Source organism: Bactrocera tryoni, unplaced genomic scaffold (genome assembly GCF_016617805.1).
Source record: "Bactrocera tryoni isolate S06 unplaced genomic scaffold, CSIRO_BtryS06_freeze2 scaffold_957, whole genome shotgun sequence".
Classification (NCBI taxonomy): domain Eukaryota; kingdom Metazoa; phylum Arthropoda; class Insecta; order Diptera; family Tephritidae; genus Bactrocera; species Bactrocera tryoni.
Window position 1 is genome coordinate 838 of NW_024396607.1, and position 11,333 is coordinate 12,170.

At 35.5% G+C, this 11,333-nt stretch overlaps 1 protein-coding gene and 1 pseudogene across 1 annotated transcript; both read right to left on the reverse strand.

Annotated features, from left to right (window-relative positions):
- Positions 1 to 6,095: 6,095 nt before the first annotated feature.
- Positions 6,096 to 8,533, reverse strand: LOC120782129 (annotated as a pseudogene).
- Positions 8,534 to 10,613: 2,080 nt separating this feature from the next.
- On the reverse strand, positions 10,614 to 11,110 carry LOC120782128 (putative nuclease HARBI1). Its single transcript, XM_040114266.1, has 2 exons — positions 10,981 to 11,110; positions 10,614 to 10,927 (listed from the first exon to the last, which is right to left on the reverse strand). Exons 1-2 carry the CDS (start codon positions 11,099 to 11,101, stop codon positions 10,614 to 10,616), a joined length of 435 nt encoding a protein of 144 aa, XP_039970200.1. The 5' UTR covers positions 11,102 to 11,110.
- Between the last annotated feature and the right edge of the window lie 223 nt (positions 11,111 to 11,333).

Below are 11,333 nucleotides of genomic sequence, written 5' to 3' on the forward strand. Positions count from 1 at the left end.
ACTAAAAGTGAAGATTTGACAGATAAAAACTACTGAAAATTTTGTAGCAAAAGAGTTCAATTAAGTTATTGCTCAGGAAAGAGCTAATATTTATTTAAATGCACATTACCTGTGAAGTTTGAAGAAGGAGATATCATGCCACATACTAAAAAATTTTTCAATCAATTTTATTTATTTTAGGCACAAATATACACTGTTATGAGTAAAACACGTTTTGTATTTTCATTGATATAACTCAAATATTGGGTGATATATCCAACATGGAAGTTCGAAAATCTTTACATTAAGTACATATATGGGGCCTCAGGGAAATATTGCTCCGATTCAAACCTTTTTTAATACACAGAAATACTGTTGAGAGGAAAGGCTTCTGTCTGAATTTCAATTGCATATCTCACACATTGACTGATATTTTCGATCAGAAGTCAAGTGTAAATACTGGGAATTTCGTTTGGATTTGGACAATTTTTGGTCATAAGGTGGCATATTTTAAAGAAATTCACATGAGGCTCATTTCTGGCTGAAAGCCTTCGTCGATAAGAAGAATATGTGTTACTCGACAGGCAGCAATCCACACGTATTGGCTGAGTCACCATTGCATTCCGAAAAAATTGTTTGGTGCGGTTTACGGGCCGGCGGCGTCATTGCGGCGGGAAACGCTGCCGCTCAAATATAACCGAATATTTTTGGACCGAATTGTATGATATGGACTTTGACAACATGTGGTTCTAACAGGACAGCGCCACAAGCCACATAGCGAATGTCACAATCGATTTACTGAAAACCACGTTTGGTGAACGTGTTTTCTCACGAAATGGCCCAGTCAATTGGCCGCCTCGGTCGTGCGATTTGACGCCGTTAGACTATTTCCTGTTGGGCTACGTCAAGTCTAGGGTCTATGTTAACAAACCAGCGACGATTGATGAACTTCGTGGGAATATCTAATCTGAATCTTCTATGTACATTCTACGTATATTCTATGTACATATGTATTTATGTACGAGTATATACCCTGCCAACCATGAGCGGGTAAAAAACCCGTGAATCAGTGGGTAAACTTGTGGGTAGTACGTATACATGTGATGATACATCTCTGTTGCGCTCATTCAGCAGTGTCATATAAAAAAGTATATCTGTCCTGCTCTAATATCCCCAATCGACGGCTGATGTAGGGTTGCATTTTTTGATTCCTGCTTTAAAAATTTCTTAAAATTTTAAAGAAAACTTTTTAATTTTTAAATTATTAATTTTATTATTTTTAATACATATTTACATAAAATTGTAATTTATTGTAATTAAATATATTAACGGTAACTTTGTGTAAATAAAAATATATTTAATTTAAAAAATAATTTCATCTGAAGAAAGATTAATTAAAGAAAATAATTATTAATACATAGCTGAAAATAAAAGATCATAAAAGACAAATATCTGAAAATAAAATAAAGGTTATTAAAACCTGAAAATAAAAGAGTGGAAAAAGATTGTAAAATCTTCCCTGGGTCAATGAAGATACCATTAAAGGGCTGAACAGCAGCAACTTTAACCTGTTTTACACATGGAACAAAGGTAAACCTAGGGCATGCATTCTTATCAATAAAAGTATAAATGCATTTCTTTGTCGTAATTACAGCACAGCAGATATCACAGCGGTAAAGGTGGAACAGAAGGAAAAGCCATTCTTCTTGGTCTCGGCCTACTTGGCCCATGACGAAGACATACCACCGGCCCCGCTCACCAGTCTAGTAGAGGAGAACAGGATGGAAGGTATCCTAATAGGGTGTGATGCAAACGCAAGGCACACCGTATGGGGAAGCCCCAGCATAAACAACAGAGGTGAGTCACTCTTGCAGTATATTCTGAATAGTAATCTAAGCATATGCAACAAGGGCGATAAGCTCTTGTCCTCACACTATCAACAGACACAGACAGTCTCGTTGTGGATAACTGGAGGGTATCCGATGAGCCTTCCATGTCGGATAACTCCAACATCCGCAAGAAATACAGTGCTCCTCTCACATACCGGAACCCTAGAAGAGGAGCATGGGAAAAATTCGCCAGTATAGCAACAAAATGCCTTGAAAAGGGAGGCAATAAGAGTATCAGAAATCCTCAGGAACTAGATTCAGAAGTAGAGAAGTTAGAAAAAAATCTTAACCACAACATTCAATAAATCTACTACGCTAACAGTTTTGAAAAAGAGAAAGTCTCTTCTTTGGTGGAACAGTGAACTCAAGAATTTGAGAACACAACTAACGAAAGCTTTCGATGAGAATTTTAGCACCAAAATCTGTCAGCCATATAAAGACATTATGAAAAGATACAAAAAAGAAGTCAGGAAAGATAAAAACGACTCATGGCGATCTTTCTGCACATCGATAGAAAGTTGCAGAGAAACCTCTAGTCTGAGCAAAATGCTATCCAAAGATCATATTAATACTGCCTACATTAGGGCGGAGGGAAGTGAATGGACCTCCTCGGCAAAAGAGTGTCTTTGAGGTACTAATTAAAACGCACTTTCCCGGAAGTCAGCAAAGACCTTCAACGAGGGTTCAACCAGAACCACCGTTGAACGCAGCTGATTATCGAAGCCAAATAATAGACAAAAGCAAAATCAAATATGCTATAAATAGTTTATATCTTACATCCCAAGAAGTTGGAAAAGAAGTAAAGTTTTGTTCCTTCTAAAACCAGGCAGAAGAACACACGAGAATGCCAAAGATTTTAGACCTAAGTATAAGCCTTACCTCCTTTATGCTGAAGGTAATAGAAAGGCTAATAGATCTACACGTAAGAACAATAACGGCGGAGAAGTTATCGAAGTCCCAACATGCGTACATAAAGGGCCGATCAACCGAAACTACCCTTCACGAGGTGATAAGTGTAATTAAAAAATCAGTATACCACAAACAATACACCATGGCTGCTTTTCTAGGCATAGAGGGCGCCTTCAATAACATAGAAATAAATGCGATAATTAATTCCCTGGCACATGGTGGCTTAGATGACACTGTGTGCAGATGGATACTATCGATGCTTGAGAACAGCAAGCAACACAAACAAGTTATGTGAGTAGAGGAACGCCTCAAGGGGGGGTCCTCTCTCCGCTTCTATGGGTTGCAGCGCTGAACGAAATACTAATCAAACTAAACGGTGGAGGAGTGAAAGCAGTAGCGTATGCAGACGATATAGAGTTGTTGGTTTCAGGTATGTTTCCTTCAACAGTCAGCAAGATTAGGGAAAGAGCACTTCGAAGGTTAAACCTATGGGCTAGAAACAATGGACTAGGAGTTAACCCGAACAAAACAGAACTTATGCTATTCACAAGCAGAACCAAAATACCTCAGTTTCAACTTCCGGTACTAAACGGTACAACACTCACTTTATCCCCCGCAGCTAAATACTTGGGGGTGGGGATTGACACCAAACTGTCCTGGAAAATAAATATAGAAAAAAGAATAAACAAAGCATACATGGCCTACTATACTTGTAAGAAAATCGTCAACAAGAATTGGGGCCTCAACTCAAGTATAATCATGTGGATGTATACGGCTGTCATTAGACCTATACTTACATATGGAGCTCTGGGATGGTGGCCAGCGCTAAACAAACAATACAAAATTAACAAGTAAGGAAGGGCTAAGTTCGGGTGTCACCGAACATTTTATACTCTCGCATGATAAAGTGATAATCGAGATTTCATTATCCGTCATTTACATTTTTTTCAAATACCGTATTTGTATAAAGTTTTATTCCGCTATCATCGTTGCTTCCTAATGTACTATATATTATACAGAGAAGGCATCAAATGGAATTCAAAATAGCGTTATATTGGAAGAAGGCGTGGTTGTTAACCGATTTCACCCATATTTCGTACATATCATCAGGGTGTTAAGAAAATATTATATACCGAATTTCGTTGAAATCGGTCCGATAGTTCCTGAGATATGGTTTTTGGTCCATAAGTGGGCGAGGCCACGCCCACTTTCAATTTTTAAAAAAGGCCTGGATGCAGCTTCCTTCTGCCATTTCTTCCGTAAAATTTAGTGTTTCTGACGTTGTTTTTAGTCGGTTAACGCACTTTTAGTGATTTTCAACATAACCTATGTATGGGAGGTGGGCATGGTTATTATCCGATTTCTTCCATTTTTGAACTGTATATGGAAATGCGTGAAGGAAACGACTCCATAGAGTTTGGTTGACATAGCTATAGTAGTTTCCGAGATATGTATAAAAACTTAGTAGGGGGCGGGGCCACGCCCACTTTTCCAAAAAAATTACTTCCAAATATGCTCCTTCCTAATGCGATCCTTTGTGCCAAATTTCACTTTAATATCTTTATTTATGGCTTAGTTATAACACTTTATAGGTTTTCGGTTTCCGCCATTTTGTGGGCGTGGCAGTGGGCCGATTTTGCCCATCTTCGAACTTATCCTTCTTATAGAGCCAAGGAATACGTGTACCAAGTTTCATCATGATATCTCAATTTTTACTCAAGTTACAGCTTGCACGGACGGACGGACAGACGGACGGACGGACAGACAGACATCCGGATTTCGACTCTACTCGTCGCCCTGATCACTTTGGTATATATAACCCTATATCTGACTTTTTTAGTTTTAGGACTTACAAACAACCGTTATGTGAACAAAACTATAATACTCTCGTTAGCAACTTTGTTGCGAGAGTATAAAAAATTAAATAGTATACAAATACGACTGATGCGCTCAATGTGATCCTGCATCAACTACCGATGAACATTTTTATTTACAAAACAGCCGCTATTGCGGAGATAAGAGTAAAAGAATTGGAAGGTTGGAATCAGCAGAACTACGGACATAGTGTTATCCTAAACAAGCTCACCATTAATAAATCAAACTACATTCTCCCGAAACTGGACTTCAATAGACACTTTCAGGTGAGGATACCATCTAGACGAGAATGGAGAAGAGGTTCATTAGGAGAGGAGGATACCATCTCAGTCTATACCGACGGGTCCAAAATGGACTGCGGAGTAGGCACGGGGGTATTCTCCGCTGATCTAGGCATATCTCTCTCTATACGTCTACCGAACTCGGCTAACATCTTTCAAACAGGAAAAGAACCAACGACTTATTCAATAGGTCAAGAAAAAGTATTTACAGAATAACAGCTACCACAACAAGGCACTGGCCATTTGGGGAACATGCGTCCAAAATGGGTATGCCCTACAACGACATCTGCCGTGGTCGTGGAGTAGCAGGGAACAAGGAAACAATCTTCCACTTTCTCTGCGAATGCCCAGCTCTAGCACAGATCCGACACAAAACACTCGGAATCCACCAAGCACCAAACCTTGAATGGATTTCCACCAAAAGCCTATCGGACATAAGTAGTTTCATCGAAACCTCAAAATGGTTTGAGAGAGAAGGTGAAACGTAATAGCAGATACAGGAGGTTCTAATAGTGTAACAAAATGGCACATCAAGTGCTAATTGAGCCCGATAGGGCTGCACTCCTACCTACCTACCTAGATTGTAAAAGACAAATACCTGAAAATAAAAGCGTGAAAAAAGATTCTTCTTGTTCTTCTTAATTGGCGTAGGCACCGATTATAGCCGAGTTAACAACAGCGCGCCAGTCGTTTCTTCTTTTCGCTACGTGGGGCCAATTGGATATTCCAAGCGAAGTCAGGTCCTTCTTCACTTGGTCCTTCCAACGGAGTAGAGGTCTTCCTCTTCCGCTGCTTCCCCCGGCGGGTACTGCGTAGAATACTTTCAGAGCTGGAGTGTTTTCGTCCATCCGGACAACATGACCTAGCAAGCGTAGCCGCTGTGTGAAAAAAGATTATAAAAGACAAATACCTGAAAATAAAATAAAGGTTATTAAAACCTGAAAATAAAAGAATGAAAAAAGGTTTTAAAAGACAAATACCTGAAAATAAAAGATTGAAAAAATATTGTAAAAGACAAATACCTGAAAGAAGATTATAATAAAGTAAAGATGAAATAAAAGATTATTTTAAGAAAAACTTTAATTATTTCTTATTTTTTTTATGGTTATTATAATCAGAAATATTACTAACAAATACTATAAGTATAATAAAAGTAAAAAATTACGTCTTATATGTTTATAGCGATTTTGGCTTAAACTAACAAAAAATCTTACAGCTAAAATTTTCTTATCGTGCGTACTTGCAAATGCAGCTAGATATATATAAAATATTAATAATTAAAAAGAAAAAATTAAAAACGAAAAATTAAAAAGGAAAGAATATAAATAGATTAATATTACCAAGAGTGATATCCACTATTTTTAATTTATTTAAGGCCTTTTTTCCCGCTTTTCCATCGTAGTTATATAGCCATACCAACTCGTCACTAAATAAGGACTGCATGACCTTCTCTATCGAGGCCTTGGTAGATTTTAGATTTAGGATACTGGCCGCCTATAAATGTTTATTTATTTATAAATATTTATATATACAGCCACTCACACTCAAAATGGGACACTACTAAAAACTACTTATTTTGTATCATTCATCTTAAATATCTCTTATATGTGCAGTAATGTTGTCGAAATTTTTTTTATTTTATGTCATTACATTGAAACTTAACTAAAATTACGTTTTTGATTTTTTTTTACAGTTTGATTTTCAAAATATTGGCATTTTTACATATTCATCTAGTTACTGTATGCTCACATTCAAAGTGGGACGCGTGCAATTTTTTTAAAGTACCGCTATTTTCCTGACGCTGCCGTCGGCAATTTCTACTTAAATCAGTGTGTTGTGATATTTCATTGTGTTCGGATGTTAATTTCTTCAAAATGTCACAAAAGCTTCAGATTACAGTCGAAGAAAGACATTGTAATAAATAATTATAAAAACAACAAATCGGTAAGAGAAATATCCAAAATAGTTAATAAGAAGAAGAGCACGGTATTTAATATCATTAAGCGTTTTAAAGCCACTAATAATACTGAAAATAAAAAACGAAATCGCGCTGGTAGATACAAATTATCCGACCGCGACAAGAGATATTGTTTAAAACAAATCGAGAACGACCCACTCTTGTCAGCAGTTGAGGTAAAAAATAAGTTAAAGGAAATAAAAAATGTAGATGTTAGTGCTGAAACAATTCGACGAGTCTTTAGGAGTACTAATTTTCACGCCAGAGCATGCCGGAAAACATATAAATGACAATACAACGTTCTGGTCCAAAGTAAGTGTAATTATTTTAAATTTTACCTACCTTTTTTTATTCTCTCGTAATCGCTTTAGGTTCTTTTTATAGTCGAAACTAAAATAAATCTCTTTGGGCCGGATGAAAAAAGATTTGCTTGGCGGAAACCTCGTACTGAACTTCGTGATGCGGCGATTAAAAAAACAGTAAAATATGGCGGTGCGTCTCTTATGATATGGGGGTGTATGTCTGAGTCTGGAGTCGGTAAAATGCACTTCGTCAACGGAATAATGGACTCTAAGTATTATATTGATATTCTTAAAGAAATTGTGAAGGAAAGCGTCGAAAATCTCGGCATAAAAGACGACTTCGTGCTTTACCAGGATAACGATCCGATGCATAAGAGTTGGAATGCGCGAAACTGGCTACTCTATAATTGCCAGAAAGTATTGAAAACACCTCCCCACTCTCCAGACTTAAACGTAATTGAGCATTTGTGGGCGGAATTGAAAAAAAGAGTTGCCAAACGTAGAGTGAAAAATATTACCGCTCTGAAGGACGCTGTAAAGGAAGAATGGTATAATATTGCGCCAGAATTTTGTAAAAATTTAGTGCCCCGACGTCTGCATGCTGTGATTGCCAGCAATGGGAAGTCAACCAAATACTAATCATGCGTCCAAAGCAATATTATAATAAAATAATTTTAGTGTCCCACTTTAAAAGTGAGCTTCAACTTAAGCAATGTTCAAACCAAAATGCAAATTATTTATTATTTTTTATGAAATTAAAGGAAAAATTGCTTTGTTTTGTCTTTAAATATTATTAATAAAATGAATTATGTTGAAAATAAACTTTAAAACTTAAGCAAAGTTTTCTTAGTGTCCCATTTTGAGTGTGAGTAGCTGTATGTATATGGAAAAAGGCAAACTTACCATAGCGTCAAAGTAAGCTTTGTGTGTAAGGTGCTCCTCCACCTTCAGCAATGTTTGGGGACCAAGCTTTGCAACAGAATATGCTCCTCACTCACCCCTGCGCCAGTGATGCGACTTACACTGCGGTGGGTTTTTGCCGAGAGCACCTTACACTCCAGCAACAATTGACCTTGTGCTTGGATCTCCGCACGTTCTGGCATCTGAAATTCAAAATACTAAATAATTAAAATAATTTTAAAATAAGTATAATAATTTTATTTCAATAAATACCTTCTCAGCAAGAGCGCTTTCTACAGCTGATAATCGATTTATCATGTCTTCTTGCCGAGATTCTATTCTACCAAGACTTTCAAGGATTTTCTGCAGTACCAACACAGTATCGCAACTTATATGGGGTGGCCATACGCTGCGAATGGGGCTCGGCGATACGAGATTGGCTCATTTCTTCTCCTATAAAGAAAGTTTAAATGATTACAATGAAAAACATGTACATAAGTAAAATAAAGTCATTTTACCATCTCGCTACCGTGCACTAATGTTCTCCGAGGAAGAGGAGTCAATGGGGAAAGAAAAATCCATATTTCTATGTAAAATTATAGAACAATAGAGGAATTAAAATAAATTTATTCCCTATTGGAATAGAAAAATACTTAAATTATAAATCTGCTTTTTTAATAATTTGAATGTCCTCATCTTTAATTTCACCTACTAGAATACCTAAACCCGAAGAGGTCACCGAAGGCTCTTTGAAAACATCACCAACTTTGTCAAAATAAGACAACCAAAAGCATCTGGTTGGTTTTGTTGGTTGACAATTTTCAAAGACCCTATTTTATTGCTGTCTTTTTTGCAATTAATAAAAAACCTATCCATTTGAGGAATTTTGCTAGAATCTGTAAAATTTCTTCTTTCTTCTATTCTTAAATATAATTGCTGTAAAATCTTATTGGGGTTATTAATTGTACGTTTCAAATAATGCATATGGTTTTCAAATTTATGTGCAGAAAAATTATCTAGATGCCCGAATTTTTGAACGTAATCAGTTAAATGCAAAAGACCATGAATATTGAAACTAACCAAATGTTGTCCATAAAAATTACTAAATAACTTAACAAATTCTTTTAACAATTCATTGGTAACAGTGGATTCTATTCTACAAGATTTTTCGCAACTTAGAAGAAGAACACCAGAATGCAATCCGGGATGCAATCTTTTAACACAATTATACCCGAATATAACAAAAATTGACGATATTCTGTGGACTTCCAGTTGCTTATTTCGTCTAGATCTCTACTGCGTCTGGAAAATTCAGAGAGAACGTAGTTGTTAATATATAATATTTTTTCATTCATTTTTGGGCAATATTACGATTCTTGCGGCGCCGCGATTTGATGGTACGGATGGATAGAGGAGGTCCTCAGGATTAAAAAATGTATACACATACATACATATACCGTCCTCAGACTTATAGTTTTCGAGATATTTCACTTTAAAGTTCTAAAATTTGTTAAAACAATGCTCGGTATTTCACTATGTTTAACCCACTTTTCACACATTTTTTAATTAATATATATTTAATTACACTGTAGACATTCGTATATATCAAAAATTTATATTAATTGTATATTTTTTGAGAAAATAAATATATGTACTTTAAAACAATTTTGCACATTCGAAGTTTCAAGCGATTCGTGTGTTTACATTTATGACAAATAGCAGTGTTGCCATACTTTGTGTCCTGAATATATAATCAAAAATTTGTTTTATATATTTATGCCCCTATTGCGGTTTTCAACCCAACTGCATTTCAGTCGAAGTTTAAAAATTCGGTATTGCCAACTTCAACTCAATCCGTCAAAAAAAAATTGCGGTTGAAGTATGATCGAACTTCAACTTTTTTTGGTATTGCGGTTTTCAACTCTGTACAAGTGGGGTTGACTAGTATATAAATAAACTTCAACTGCTTAATAGCAGTTGAAGTTCAACATTCGTGCAGTGAAATACAAAAAAATATTAAAGAAAAATGGAGGACGGGTAAAATAACTATTTTAATTAATGTTAAATTAATTTTAATTAATATTTTTTATAAATTTTTAGAAAAAATAAAGTTGCAACAAAAAAGCAATTCGAAAAATTGGTGGAATTAATGGAGAAGTTTCCAGAAGTAGGAAGAGGAAAGCCACAATTTGGAAACAATAAATTCAAATTGCTAAATTAAAATCTTCGCAAAGATTATAATTTTTTTTTTTGGTTATTTAAGACACAAAGTTATATTTTTTTATTTTATTTTTAATTATTCTGGAATGAAGTGATATTTTATATTTTTGTACCATAGTTTAAGTTTACATTAAAAAATGAAGTGATATTGTTATTTAATGAATTTATTTAAATAAAATTTAAATATATGCCTGAATAAATAGCACATTAGAAATAATAAATGAAATTTAATATTTTAATTATTTAGAGGAAGTCATAATATTATTGCGAATTATTCGAGCCGTATCCTCTTCTTCTCTTTCTATGTCCAAATATCATTGGTCATTGTAGTATGTGAAGTAGATGGTATTTCTTCCGGAGATTCCACTTGAAAGTGTTGGCAAATATTGTGCAATGCGCAACAAGCATTCACAATTTGCGTAGCCTTTTCGGGAGTGTAATGTAAACCTCGTACAGATAAAAGACATCGAAATCTACTCTTGAGTACACCAATTGTCCGCTCTACAATATTGCGGGCCTTTGAGTGTACTGTATTGTAGCGTGCTTGGGGTGAAGAAGCTTCCGCCAAGCGATAAGGCGTCATTAAAAATTTGTGCAGAGGATAGCCAGCGTCGCCTAAGAAATTACATTACTCCAATTATTTAGCAATAAATACGATAAAGTCTTACCCAAGATCCAAGTGTTATTCTGTATGTTGTTCTGTAAATGCACTTTCAAATCGCTAACATTGAAAACAAAAGAGTCATGATTTGCGCCTGCATGCCTAGCATCCACATACCGAATAGACATTTTATAATCACAAAGCTAAAAATGTTAAGAAATTATACCATTTTGTTTCTAATATAATTCAGATTTTATACATACAATAATCACGTTTAAACTGTAGTAGCCCTTTCTGTTAAGATAAAGATGTTGCACTTCTTTTCTTGGTAAAATTATGCGAACATGAGTCCCGTCGATGCAACCAACTACTCCCAGGAAAGCACTTTTTGAATAAAATGAAACTTTTGAAGCGTTTTGC

Bases quoted from the DNA above. Each gene is read 5' to 3' on its own strand.
- LOC120782128 (XM_040114266.1), bottom strand. From the start codon at position 11,101: ATGTCTATTCGGTATGTGGATGCTAGGCATGCAGGCGCAAATCATGAC. The intron at 10,928-10,980 runs GTAAGACTTTAT...GTAATTTCTTAG, and splicing joins GAATAACACTTGGATCTTGG to GCGACGCTGGCTATCCTCTG.